The sequence below is a fragment of the Dermacentor andersoni genome, chromosome 1, assembly GCF_023375885.2.
Source record: "Dermacentor andersoni chromosome 1, qqDerAnde1_hic_scaffold, whole genome shotgun sequence".
NCBI lineage: Eukaryota > Metazoa > Arthropoda > Arachnida > Ixodida > Ixodidae > Dermacentor > Dermacentor andersoni.
In genome coordinates, this window is record NC_092814.1 from 364,754,789 (window position 1) to 364,769,433 (window position 14,645).

Sequence of the window (14,645 nt, forward strand, 5' to 3'; positions counted from 1 at the left end):
ATGATGACGAGTCTGAGATGCCTTTAAACGTTTGGCCGTTGATGAGGACAGGAACGGAAAAAATACCCATGTCAGTAGCATAACACACCTGCTCAATCACTGATGACTGCTCGCGGGCATTGGCGTCACCAGTTGATCGTTTCACTGCTACTTTGGAAAGGTGGACTCAAATTCCTCCTACCAGTTCAAAAATTCTGCAGTTAGTGGTAGACGACACTGTGTGACAAAATGCCCACTTCTAAAGCAGTTCAAACACAGTTTACGGTGAATAATAAGTTGCACGCCCCGGAGACGGCTGCATGCTGCCTTTGAGGCAGGTTTCTCTGGGGCACCTGGTTCTCTGAGGAACTGCTTGACTCTAAGCTCTCCTTGCGCTGACGAGCTTGCGTAGACTTCCGAGGTGAACGCTTTACCAAAATGGGGCATTCCACTGTTTGCGGTGTGGGAGGTTCAACCACAACAAGAACTTTAATGTTTTCCTCAGAATTGCTGATCTGGTCAAAGTGCAGAAAAGAGTTTATCATGTCATCCAGGTTGTTAAAAATTCTTGTCAGTTTTTCTTGGCTTTGACTGAAAGCATAGCCATGATGACCTGACACTTCTGCTGTTACAATACTGGATAATTACATTGTTCCATGAGGTCTAACTTGCGGTATGCAGTCTGTACACTACTCTCCAGCTTGTTGTGTAGCTCCAAACATTCGCAGCTTAGATGTTACATCACAATCTATGTTATAACAGCAGCAGAACACTGCCTTCCCATCAGCCTAAATAGTGATATTGGCCATCTTTGTGTGGTAGCGCAAGCATGTGAAATCCTCAGCTGGGACCCTGGAGATAATAAAGGGTACTACGACCTCTTCATGAACGCTGCAGGTTCTGAACCAAAAATCAGCTTGATGAAACCAGGCGGTGACATCATTCCCAAGATGCGGCAAGGAGCTAGCTGCGAAACTTTAAAGTCGGTCCGGAGCGTCTTCACCTGAGCCGTTAGACACACATGAAGTAGCTTCATTTTTAGCTTTGCGGCATTGGGTTTCCCGAGCCGCATTTATCGACGCAACGCTCATCACCGCACTTGTGTAGGATTTAGCATCCGAGTCCTTGACTCCAAGCTCTCTATGCGTTCCACAATCTGAGCGACTAAATTGCAAAAGAAGTTGTGACTTGCCTGCATCTGTGGGTCAAGAGGAGACTTTAGTGCGTCGACTTCTTTGGCGGTGGTGTGTCCCTCTGAAAACATTAGTTTCAGTTTTTCCAATTCGCGCCGGAGCTGGTCCACTTAGTCCTCGGGGCACCTGATTCGGACACAGCTGCCCTGTAGGCTTCCACCTGGGCGGCATCATCCAGCTGTTCGAACACATCGATGGAACACTGGGCAGTCACCATCTTGGGTTTACGGAGCTGACGCTGTCCTGAAGTCAGTGGTTCGACCAAAGGAGCGCGTAGCAAGCAAAGTCCCCACATAAAAATGGAATAAACGTCTTAGTAGTTCACCTCGAGCCGTCAGGCGCCAAATGTGACGTGCCGTTGTGGCTGTCGATTTCTGTGTGTTCTGGGGAGGCGTAAGACTCAACCAGACACAGTGGAGATTAGGAAGGGACTGCCTCGCCCCTCTTTATTCCTTGAGCCCCCTTCGCGAGCGTGAGCTCAGCGCCAATCTTTGTTGTTTTCTCTGCGCCAAGGCGCAAGACACGTACACACCAAGCATAATCTGCTGTCACTCGTGACAATTCCATTTTTTTTTTTCATGAGAACAGTTTTCTGCCGCTCCTTTTATTATCTCTTTCAGAGATACGATAGCCCACTGACTTGCAGTGAAGCAAATAATAGAGGGGTGCTGTGCACACGGCCGTGTGTACATCACCGCTCTATTGTCAATTCTACACCCTCGCCCCTAGCACACCTTCGGTAGTTGCCTCACCCACCCGGCTTACCCCCTCTCCGCTTTGGAAGAATCCTACCTATATACATTAATCACTTGTTATAACAAAATCGCTTCACTGAAAATATCGCTTTATTCGAAATTTCTTCTGATCCCGACCCAAACGCAGGTGTTTTTAAGCTGCATTACTCAAAGCGCACTAAGAGCGTGACCCGCTTAGAGCGAAGTGGCGAGCGAAGGCATCGCCGCCGCCAAGTGGCGGCGACCCTTTGTTGCATGCATTATCAAATTCCGCCGACAAATTAGTCTCATGCAGGCACAGAATAGGCCACAAAAGTACCAAACCTGCGAACGATAACCGCCTAGTAACAGGTACCAAGCGAGTGCAGAGTGCTCTCGACTGATTACTGCGGAGCAAACAGAAGCTGTCAAATTCCATGTTGCAGCACCCAAACCGTTAATTTCAGTCGCAGTCGCATCGCTGGTGTCTCCCATGATAGAATACAAACGAAAATAAGGTTTTCCTGACCCTTTGCGATGCCAGAAAACTGCAGTTTCTTGGATGCCGAAAAGTGGCCAAAAGACCACGGGCAGACTTGCACCGTAACATTCCATGGGGTGCGCTCGATGAGCAAAGTTTTACCACTCTAAAGAGCACTTCTGGCGCTGGAACGTGCCGAAAAGCGCAAAAGAAATGCCTCAGATTTTAAGTGCCATGTTTGACGCGGGGAGCTATGTTATCAAATTGGGATGACGAGATTGGGGAGGCCGGTCTAGAAATTTGCTTGCCGCTCGCCATAATTGGCCTGCATCGCATTAAAACACTGCCCCTAGCTTAGTTGCACTTTTGACGCTGCAAATCGACGGATAACGTGCCAAATACACGAAAAATCCGAGCGTCGCCAGCGGCGAGTCAGGCTGTCAACATGGCGGGCCAATGCAAGCTGGTGTTTCCCCGGCAATTTTCTCGAGCCGGTCATGCTCGATTTGCATCGTCTGACTTTAGGCAAACGGTCTAAATGCATGGTAGGGTCATTGAATTTTGTTCCTATACATTTGTCAATGGCACAGATGCGATAGTGCGTGAACACCGACACTCAAACAGTAGAATTAGCATAGTGTCGTTGACAACGGTGCGCCGAAAAACTCTCATTTAGCAAACTTCATGGCTGCACGCCTTGGGAAATAATTGTCTACTTATCATGCAAAGCCCCTACTGCAAAACCATTCAGTTTTCACGATCACGCTGCGTACCCGTTATGAGCGGCTAATCATTTTTTGAGCACAACAAACGCAGCCTCAGACTCGAGCCACGGAATTTGCGGCGTATTCCAGCGCAATACTCTCATAGTATTCAGTGACCTCCACACCCCCCTTAAAAGCAGCCACTGCCTTCCCCTCCTCATTCGCTCTCCAGTCTGCAAGCCGTTTGGACACCAATCACTCCTCTCACTTGCCTTCGTGTCAACTCCTCACCTCCTCACTGCTAGTTTCGATGTCGCTGCTCCTTCAAAGCTGCCCTCTTCTGGCCTGCCCTCCCGAGCACAGTCTTCCACCAAGGGGTGCCCTTCCGCGGTTCCTGCTTCTTGGTCTCCACAACTCCGATTGCCTTTCTTCCGCTGCATATGAAGCCGATGCCGATGCCCGCCATTGCGACCGTCACCATCACAAGCACGTGCTGGTGAGGAAAGCGAGATGCCCTGACGACATTTTGAAGCTTCTGCCTTCTGCGTCGCCTGCCGCATTCAGTCACTTTGGTGCCGGCGGCGCGTGCATTCGGATCTGTGCTGCAGGCCATGCGATTGTGTGTTATTCAGAGTGCTTCATTAGGCATGCCTCACGTGTGCTCTTGTTGTCTACAGTGATAAACGGCTCCGTCAGTCTCCAGACACAAGTGTCTGACTTTGGAGCAGAAAGTTCTGCTGATAAAAAAAGGGGAAAATGGCAGCCTGCAGAAAACTGACATTGGCATAGGAATAGGAATTTGGCATGCTGCTATCTACTTTATCAGCTTTATTGAAAAACAAGGAAGCTGTGCTGGATGGCTTTGAAAAGAGCTTCTTGGCGAAGAGAAAGAGGAATTGCGATTCGAAATACCTCGGAAGTGGAAGGCGCTCTTCTACAGTGGCTGAAGAAAGCCAGGAGTGCAAATCTCCCTGTACATGGACCTGCACTTACTGCAAAAGCCGAAGCTCTTGCCCTCCAAATGGGCCATAAAGATTTCAAATGCAACAATGGCTGGCTTGAGCGGTTTAAGAAACGACACCGTGTGACCCCGAAGTCGATCGTTGACAAAAGTTCAGTCGTGAATCGTGACACTGTAGACGTATGGCGCCAACATCGACTCCAAGCTCTACTTGAAAAGTATGAAGACAGACATCTACAACCTAGATGAGGCTGCATTTTTCTACAAGATGCTACCGAATCGCACATTCACTATCGCTGGCGGATCTTCATCTGAAGGAAAACAGAGCAAGGAGCGTATAACCATGCTGTTTGGTGCCAATGCAACAGCTTCCCTTGTTGATACTGGAGAAGGCGGAGAAGCCGCGGTGCTTCTGAAATGCAACTATTCCCAAGGAATGCATCTACACAAGTAACCAGCGAGCATGGATGACTGCTGCTATTCTTAAAATCTGAGTGCCTTCTGGATAGACTGTTCGATGCAAAGAATCTGCAAGTGCTTTTCATAATTGACAATTGTTAGAGCCACGGGAACATCAACGACCTCAAAACAATCACTGTGGAATTTTCGCCTGCAGACACAACTGCAGTACTGCAACCGATGGATCAGGGCATCATTGAGACCACCCGGAAGCTGTACCGCAAGGCTCTTTTGCAGCGCATGTTCACAGCGTATGACACCAGAAGAGGTACAACAGTGTTTTGCTTGGTGCAATATATTTGCTGAACTTTTCATGGAAAGAACTGGCACTTTGGAAGGTCGCCAACTGCTTTGCGCATGGTGGCTTTTCCCACGCCATCGCCAGCGACCCTGACGATGACCGGCCTGACAATGAGCGGACTTGCAGTGTTCTGTACAAGGCTGTTCATAAAATTGCTGGCCAAGAGGTAGAAGGTGACTTCAAGACATTCGCCTTGGCTGACGCTGCTGCTCCCGTGGTCGCCCCAGCAATGCATGCGGAGATACTAATCAACACTGTTGGCGGCCCCGACGAGGACGAAGAGCCGGTGGACAAAGAGCCACGTGAAGTTCCAACTATGGTGCAGACGCGGGAGTACCTGTGCCTGCTGCAAAGTAAGGTTGAATGCATGGGCAGTGGCCATGGCTTCGTGCAATGCTTGGTGAAATTAGAGCAAGGGTTGCTCGCACCCGGTAAGAACTTGAAACAGCCAAAGCTCACTGCCTTTCTTGCACCTGAATAAAGTTTTGCTTGACTGAATACATTGTATTTTGACTTTCTCGCAGTTCTGGCGCAATTAAAGCTCGACTGCATTAGCTTTTCTCGAGTGGTCGCTTATAATCTCTAATTGCCGCTTGTAATGAATTTTTTCCCTGTCCCGCCGACTTTGTTATAACGAGGGACTACTGTATACTGTGTCGAGGAAAGCATATGTTGCCTTGAAAAAGACAAGTCCACTTGTCGAAACGTTAGCTCCCACTTTTACCTTGTTCTCTTTTCACTCATCGTCTTGAACTCCTGCCTTCATGTTTTTTGAAAACTAGTCGCTTTATTAAATGAATAATGCGCTTGAAAACGTGTTACAGTTTAGGTAGTGTTTTTTGCTTCACTACGGCATTTCATAAAGAACAAAATTGTACATCTGCAGCAGCGCCCCTCTCCTGCCCTGCTATTGGTTGGAGGGGTCTTCAGAGCTGCTGTCACATGTTTTCAGTGAAGTGAAAGAATTAAGGCGATTTGAGATGGCGCTAACAAAATGCCACTTTCGTACAGTGGATAGTGTCCGGTTCAGAGGACAACTGTGTGTACATCTGGAACCTGCAGACAAAGGAAGTGATGCAGAAGCTGCAAGGGCACACAGGTGTGTGTGTGTGTGTGGCAGTTTTCATTGTTTTAAGCTGCATGGTACAGCATGTTAAGAGACCTTATTTGTTGTGCGCAGATGTGGTCCTCTGCACGGCCTGCCACCCTACAGAGAACATCATTGCTTCAGCTGCATTGGAAAATGACAAGACCATCAAACTGTGGCGGAGTGACACCTAAAAGCCATTTTAAAGTTTTTACTCGACGCATTGCTCTCCACTGTCGGTTCTCGCATAGCTGTCACATGTTTCACCCCTGTAAAAAACTGTGTCTGTGTACCATTAAAGTTTGTTGGCACTCTACCAAAGCAAACCTGTCTTATCTCACTCGAAAAGTGCATGATGTGCTAATACACAAGAAAGTAAGTATAAAGGTCTGGCATCACCTAGTGAGCTTTCACAAATCGCCATCTGTATTGTTCCAAGTGAGCGACCCTTGCACATGTTTGTATCAGTGTTTTAGCTTGGGACACATGATGGACATAGGAGGCCAGATAGTGTTGGGTCACCGCTTGCAGCTTTGCCTTATCTACAGCCACATCAACATTGCCCCATTCTTTCTTGCAGTGGCAGTGCGGCCGAAGCTGTTCCTTATTTTGTTCGGCACCACTGGCCGAACAAAACTCTGGCTGCCAAGATGACATACATGAAAGCTTGTGACCCTTTAGCTTGCTTGTATACAGAATAGTCGCCAAGGTAATTTTGCTCGAGTGTTCCAGACTAACATTTGATCGTGCTGGCTTGGGAAGGATGGGTCGCATGCAGAATGTGACTATGAATCATGTCATTGTGCATAGCATACATGACCGTCACAAGGCAAGCCACCTCTTGAGGAATGGGGCTCCGGTGGGGCTAGTCTCCCGGCCCCCTGCCTCCCTTGACCCCAGCAAGGACATATTATAAAGTTTTGTCTCTCTCGCAAGGCAAGAATTTAGAAGCTGTGCAATAGTCTAGGCCAGATCATGAGAATTAGTGCATTATGGGTAAGCAAAAAACGGAGAGCGGAAAGGCAGCAAACAAAAGGGCTGCCAAGGCTGATGCAAGATTGCTGGGAGGCCTTTGTTGTATGGGTTGCCTTCTGTATTTGTCGATTCTTACCGTGTTGCTCAACCTTTGAGGGGTCCTGGAACTATTTATTCCCTCTGCATGCATTTGGGTCTGGGTCCTAGGAGCACGTGGCCACATTTCTTATTCGCGAGGGAAAGCGATGCCTGCTTGGCTTCCAGATTCAGAATTCTTGCTCTCATTTAGTGCAGAGCACCCACTCTATGAATGCCTATGTCTGGTGATATGCTTCAGTAATTCATTGAGGCAAGTGATAGAATATCAAGGCTCGTGTTGTTATGATGTCCATACCGTTTGAAAAAACACTGTTCTCGCTCAGTCATGCATTCTCTTGAAGCCTTCTGAAACTTGTGTGGCATGCTCTTCTGGCAGCTTTGCATGCACTTTTTCAATTTTTCCGCTGGTTACATGCATGCAAATGGTTTTGCATTCAAGTTTGGAAGAGCAAATTATCTGCCAACAATTAGATTATTTGTTTGCCAAGTCTAGACTATTCACTTTTGCAGCGTGCAGGAATAAGGATGCACAGAAGAAAATTGTGTGTACTGCAACAGAAGTTCACAATGCTTGCAATCCATTAGGAGGGGCTGCAGCCGTGTTGCGCAATTGGTCTGTCTGCATTGCCTTGTAAAATGTAGCAACAGCCGGCAAGATACTTGCCTGTTGCCATGTCTGGAAGTAACGTTACACTCAAGATGTCTAAGCAGTCCTGTGGTGTGCTTCCGTTTTACAGTTCAGTACCTGTTGCTGGCGCTCTTTAATTACAGCACACAATACAAATATCTAGAGGTGGGCGAATATGAACTCTGTTGAATACGAATAGCAAGTATCAAATATTGAATACTCAAGTGCAGACACATATATTTATAGCAGGAATATTTATTTCAGAATAATTGGGTACTGTACTTGTACGCAATGGTGAAAAAGATGGCCAACACAGAATCACTGTCATTAAGAAGACATGAGTATCCTCGCAACGTTGGAGGTTTCCAAGAATGAATGGCTGCTGCAAGACGTTTTCCAGAAATGCTAAGTAAATGGTTGCTGAAAAATAATGGGCTGCATTCACAAAGCTCCTCTTTCTAATATATAGTGCTCTTCGCCATTGGCCGGTTGCCTTAGCTAATGTCCAGCGTCAGGAGTGGTTGAAGTTTTGCGAGCAATTGAAGCCTAGGGGATGTTTTGTGAACGTGGACAATGAAATAGTGTGGGAAAAAAAAAGAAAAACGTTTCGCCCGAAAGTCGATCGAAGCATCGATTGTGTTCGCAAATTAGTAGATAGCTATGCAAAGTAAGGATAGTAGTTTTATTGGCCGTATAAACTTTCAAACATTCGCTTACTAATTGAATTAACAACCACGGTCTCACGCGCACACGTAAACGTGAACACATTTCGCTCGACGACTGCGGAAACTCGCTGTGAGAATGCTGGAGTGCGGCTGCAGCAACGAGTGAATTGACCGTGCTCCAATTGTCGTTCGCTTCAATGCGAACGCGAACGTCGTAAGCGCTGCCCCTGCGCCTACGAAGCTACGGGCACTAGCTACCGGCACTACGCGCACTCTGCAAACATCGTAGATCGCTTTGAAGAGGCCCGCGCAAGCGCGCACTTTGGCCACGTCGCAGATCGCTCTCAAGATACGGCGCCCGCACGGCCACCCCATTAACAGCAGCTGCCGGAGGACGCCTCCGTGCCTCGCGTCACCTCCGCGCCATAGTCACCTCCGCGCCTCGCGCCTGTCAAGTTTCTGTGACATAGTTCGCGGACCACAAAGCCCACATTTAGCCATATTCGAACAATGGACAACAACGATGAAAGCTAAATGATGCCGCATACCCTCGTTATAGCAGACAGAAGAGGGCGCGCTTTCGCCTCGCCTTGCTCGCTCGCGCACGCGAGATTGAGCCGCGTTCGCTTGCTCACCCTCGCACGCACAGCATACGGCGCGGGGCGAGGATTTTATCGCCCTTGGACTTTATACGTAACCTCACGGTGACGGCAGAAATGCGCCTCGAGTGTCCATATAATTGCTATTGCAATAAAAGGGTGCCGATGGATTTGTACGCCGTAGACAGGCCTGTTGCAAGGAAAACGTCACTGGTTATCAGACAGCGCGAAATGTCAGATCCCAACGTCCGAGGCCGAAAACGGACTTAACGACGGTCGTCCCACTGCGTACGTTGAAACATTGCCAAACACGGCTATCCAACGGACGTCCATCGTACGACCGAGACTTCGCGCAGATGGCTTCAAACTTCAAAGTGCAGCCACAGAACACCTGTGCAGCGCGTTAAACGAGCAAAATGGTTCTGAAAAATACGTACAAAGCCGAACTTGTGTTCATCTTGAATCGCCAAAGCTATTAGGAGTTACGGAGTCGCCATCTGTCGGAAGCGCCTCCCTTGCGTAGTATGAGGGACCACGCGCCGCGCTCCTCACAGGTTTCGCTTACAGCGCTCAATAAAAACACCACGCGGCAGCCCTCCTGGACATTTATGTAGGTACTCTCAAAACGAGGGAAGTTTTTGACTGTCGATATAAAAATCTTGGGCAAACTGAAAGCACAGAATCGTTTACAGACGCTATCACTTTACCGAGTATGCACAGTGAGAGCCACTGCGCGCGGTCGCCGTGGAGTCTCCCGAACCGGCTTTTTGCGTGAAAGGTAGCAAGCGCTGAGAGTAAACTATGTGAAATATGTTCTTATAGTGGGCTGTCTGTATAACCAAATGGGACATAACAGAATGAAACCTCAATGCAGTGATCGCGTGGGTTCGCAGCGACCGACTGCGCGTCTGCATGCATGTCCACGCACAATGTTTTGCTTCCGCTGTGAGCGCGTTTTCGCACCGTGCCGTGAGCTTACGGCCGCAGCATATGAGCATTTTACAGTACATTAGCAACCATTGTTGCGTGGACGCTATCTGAACTGTTCAAAAATAATTTCGCTATGGAGACTTCGACGCCTACGGCGACTGTGATGTGCCGTCGCGACGATTCAATCTTTTTTTTTTTTTTTTTGACTTCTAAATTATTGGACATTTTAATATTATTTCTCAAGTTGCGTCGCATTGTATGTTTATCGGTCTTCTCAGCGTGCAATTTCCCTCTGCTTCTTCGTAATCCAGTGTGTTAATTCGCAACACAAAACTGACCATACGCCATGCCTTTTCTTTTTTAATGTGCGTCTTACCGCTCCCTTTCCGTTCCAGTCAACTTGCCAGTATCCAGCATCAACAAGTTCATAGACCAAACCGTCATGACATTAGCCGGGCAGCGGGCGCGGGCGAGCGTCTCAGTGCACGTTTTCTGCTACTCACCAAATATCGCAGTCCCGGCGCCGTAGTAGAAATCTTCCTCGCCTCTGTGCTTGCTGCATACCAGAGTTGCAGCCAATGGCTGTCTGCCGGTTCTAAGTTTCGCGAGCCAAGCTTCACGCAGCTCCTTGTCCTGCGGCCACGTGTGAATAAGGCTGACACCGGGCTCTATTGCACACGTCGGGCACTGCGGTACCGAGCAGTAGCCTACGATGCTGCACGCCTCCTAAGGCAGTCACTACCTATTATAGTGCTTTCAAATGTTGTCAAGCAGACACCCAAGGCGGTAAAGCCTCACCACTTAATGAGAACCGCGGCGCAGGTGGGACTTTAAACTCTTGTTTTCAGCTCGCTTCGGCGCTTCCGAAGCAGCCGACGTGGCCTCTGTGTCCACGTGATCCCCCATTCCATGTCACGCCGACGGTGGCGCCAGCTTTTCCAGTGGTGGAGCTCGCCCCCCCCCCCCCCCCCCAATACCATTTGTTTTTATACAGGATGCTAATTGGTAAAAGAAGAAACAGTTATATTACATGTACAGGGTGGTCCTTTATGAAAGGGAACACGCGAGCGCGTGGCCCACGCTCTGCGGAGGTGCGGGAGCGTATACAGGAACACTATGCGGAGGCTGCTTAGAGTGCCAGCAAGTGGCAGCTAGGAGAATACCTCAGAATATTGAGCATCCCAATCAACAAGGACGGCATGGCAAGCACATGGCTGCAACATTTGAAGCAGCAATGGAAAGCATTGGTGCACCTTAAATTATCAGGAGCCCACCACAGCGGAGGGGCAGGAACATAGGTTGCGCGACGGCTTACGGTAGCTGTTCTCATCGCCAAGATAAGGTACGGAGCCACACACTGCAAGCAACTTGACAAGCTACACAACATGGCTATGAGGGCAATCACCGGCCTACCAATACACGCAAAAACAGAAGACCTGCTCAGATATTCCGGCCTCCCGACGATGGAAGCATTGGTTAAAACCCACAAGGATAACCATGAAACGAGGCTGAAGAACACGTGGAATGGTCAGCGACTGCTATCTACACTGCGTGGCACCAACCTGCACCTGCCAGAGCTATGTCACCTCCTTCCACCCTGGGATGAAATAAGGGTTACGGAACCCAGACCACTGCCCACGAACACCAAAGGTGAAGGCAGGGCGCACCGACAACAAAGAGTACTAGACGCGCAACAAAAACATGAAGGAACAAAAATATATACTGATGCTGCCTTACAATACGATGAACATTCAGGCAAAATGTACGCCGCTACCGCTTTTTACAGGGAAAACGGGCAAGCACATGCCGTGAGCCACAGCGGCTATGCTTACTGGACAGCCACCGATCTTGAACTACTGGATACCGGGTCACAACATGAGGGCAGCGGGGACGGGGGAGCGCCATGAGGCTGCAGGCGAGAAAATTAGAGAAGACCGCCATCGCAGTCATGAAGTGAGTTGGCCCATCTCCAAATTTCTCCAAATTTTAAGTTGGCCCATCCCCAAAATTTCAAGTTGGCCCACCCCCAAATTTTAAGCTGGCCCATCCCGAAATTGAAATTGGCCCACCAACAAATTTATATTGGCCCATCCCCAAATTTCAACTTGGCCTAGTACCAAATTTAAGTTTGCCCACCCTAAAATTTCAAGTTCGCCCACCCCCAAATTTTAAGTTGGTGCATCCCGAAATTTAATTTAGCCCACTCTCAAATTTATGTTGGACTACAGCCAAATTTCAAGTTGCCCCACTCTTACTATAGACTTCCCAATGTATTTTCTCTGTACCCTATGTATCTCTATGGTTATTCTCTTTAATAATTTTTTTCAGTTGTTCCTCATCACTTATAAAACTACCAATCTAAATTTACACTACTATAACGATTCAATGTCGTAACTTTGCACATTACCCATTTTTGTGGAGATACAAGACATTGCACTTTTCGCGTGGCGGACATATCTTGCGCTACTCTCCAAAGAATGCTTACGCATTAAAAGACGCTTGGAGTGTCGTAACTGCATATGTTGGTCCTTCCACGTTTCCAGTGTCCTACCGTACCGAGTGCGGTTTTATAGCAGCAGACGCTGCGTTACAGGCCCCGCCTGTTGCGCATCCACTTGGCGTGGGAGGCAGTCCACAGCCGCTTGCCTATCAGCCGTGTCTGCTTATTCTGGCCGCCAGGAGATCGCGCTACACGCGGACGTGCTTCCATAATGAAGTACAGAACGCTAAGGCGATACAATAGGTACGAGGTGTTCCGGAGTATGTGGAAAGGTGTAATGGTTCCAGGTCTTTCTTTTGGAAATGCGGTTGTTTGCTTTAAATCAGGGGTACAGCCAGGACTCGGTGGGAACCAAAGGGCAGTGGGGCGCCTCGCATTGGGCGCTCACGGGAAGACGACAAATGAAGCTGTGCAGGGTGATATGGGCTGGACTAGTTTTGAAGTGAGGGAAGCTCGCAGTAAAATTGGTTATGAAGAACGACTGAGGAATATGGAAGAAAATAAATGGGATGGGAGAATGTTCAGGTATCTGTACAGGAAAAACATTGATTCACAGTGGAGGAAAAGAACTAGGAAGCTTACCAACAAGTATATGGCCTATAGGGTGAGCAACACAGCAACAAAGAACGTCAAGCGGAAAGTCAGAGAGACTGAAAGAATCTCATGGGTGGCGGCAATGGAAAAGAAACCTGCCATGAGTAATTACTTGAGAGGAAAAAACGAAACCAGGAAAGAAACAATTTATAACTCAAAGGGAAGCTCCTTACTTTTTGAAGCGAGATCGGGATGCCTTAGAACACGCACCTATAAAGCGAGATATAAGAAGGAAGAAGAAGCATGTGCTTGCTGCGGTAAAGCTAGGGAAACGACGGAGCATGCTTTATTAGAATGTGAAGACGTCTACCCAGCGGTCGATTTAGGCACCACTGGCCTCCTTGAAGCCCTTGGGTTCAGCGGCAGCAGTGGTAAAGCAAACATGTCCGCAACAGGCATTAGTAAGAGGCGATTGGAGGATTGGTGGACGAAAAGTAGGGAAACGACAGAAGACGGAGACGTACAAAAGCATAGTTCGCAATAGGGGATTAGAAAATTTGGGTGTGGTAGTTAAGTGTTTTTTTTTCTTTTTTCATTGTTTAACCTAGGTAGGAAATTAGGCAGTATAATAGCAAGAGCTTGGTGGCGCAACCCACCGCCCCGTTCCAAAGGGGACGCTCATAACATCCATCCATCCAGCCAGTGGGGCGCACCATAGAGTTTCCTACAAAAATTTTTCTAGGAAACTATGGGGCGCACAGAGGAGCGATGAAAGTTATAGATGGCGCTACTTGCAGCTGGTGTACAGCTTTTGCGGCTATTTAAGGGGGCAGCGTACGGCAGCTAGCATGCGTATCAGGTTAACTTTGCGTCGCGTTTTTATTTTTAATGTAATAAGCGTGTATAAGCGAATGGAACTCCCTGCCGTCCAACATCGCCGAGATAGATCCTTCAATATTTCACTCAGCGCTCCAACGCTATCTACAAAATGAACATCATTCATAACACGTATATGCCTGTCTTCATTTTATTTACAGTCTTTGTACGCTATATGTATGCAGCGTTCTTTCCAATGTATTTATGATCAGTGTTTTAATCGCTATTTAACAAAATGTTCTATAGGTTGATTTTTTTTAACTATGCTATTCTAGACACCTTGGTTCAAATTAACTTGCTGTTTCTTTTTTCTTGCTTTGTTGTTAGTATCGTTGTCTTCGAACTGTGTTGTTTATAAATGATATTTATGTACTCACCTGAAATCCCCCCCTCCCACCTATGTAAGGCTCACTAGGGCCTTTAGGGTACTGAGATAAATACATAAAAATGCGCGGTTCATTCATCACGTACGAAGCTTTTGCAGCTCAGAGATACATTATTAAAAAGGGTGACACTTCGGAGAGCAGCAGATGTTTAGCCATGCAATTTAAAAATGAGAAAGATCACATATTTGAAGGCCGCTCTGAACGGGTTGGTTTTTACTAAAAGGCTTGGTGTTAGCTCAAGCGAACATGGACCGTCAACACATTAAACAACCCGAAACGTCGACTTTAGCTTTGTTATTCGGCCGTGTGCAGCAAATGTAGCCCTTGGGCGCGGATAATTTCGCACACGCAAACAGACAAATACAACGCTGTGGCTGCACGCAATAAACCGGAGAATAACATCACCGTGTCGTACAGTTCACTCTCCGCGTCCGCAGGCGCCAGCAACGTGCCCTTTAAAAAGCTTTAGCTTTGTAAAACAAAATTAGATACATATTTAATTTAATTTAATTTATTATACCTCAAAGGCCCCAGTTGGGGTATTACATGAGGGATGGGTTTTAATTACAGTGAAA

At 47.8% G+C, this 14,645-nt stretch overlaps 1 protein-coding gene across 1 annotated transcript in view; it reads left to right on the forward strand.

Annotated features, from left to right (window-relative positions):
* The window catches only part of wds (WD repeat-containing protein wds), a 107,742-nt gene extending 101,538 nt beyond the window's left edge, over nt 1-6,204 (forward strand). The window contains exons 13-14 of the mRNA XM_055063838.2: nt 5,803-5,890; nt 5,972-6,204. Coding sequence (XP_054919813.1) covers nt 5,803-5,890; nt 5,972-6,072 — 189 coding nt within the window. The 3' untranslated portion in view covers nt 6,073-6,204. The remainder of the gene's footprint in view (nt 1-5,802; nt 5,891-5,971) is intronic.
* Nucleotides 6,205-14,645: the final 8,441 nt, after the last annotated feature.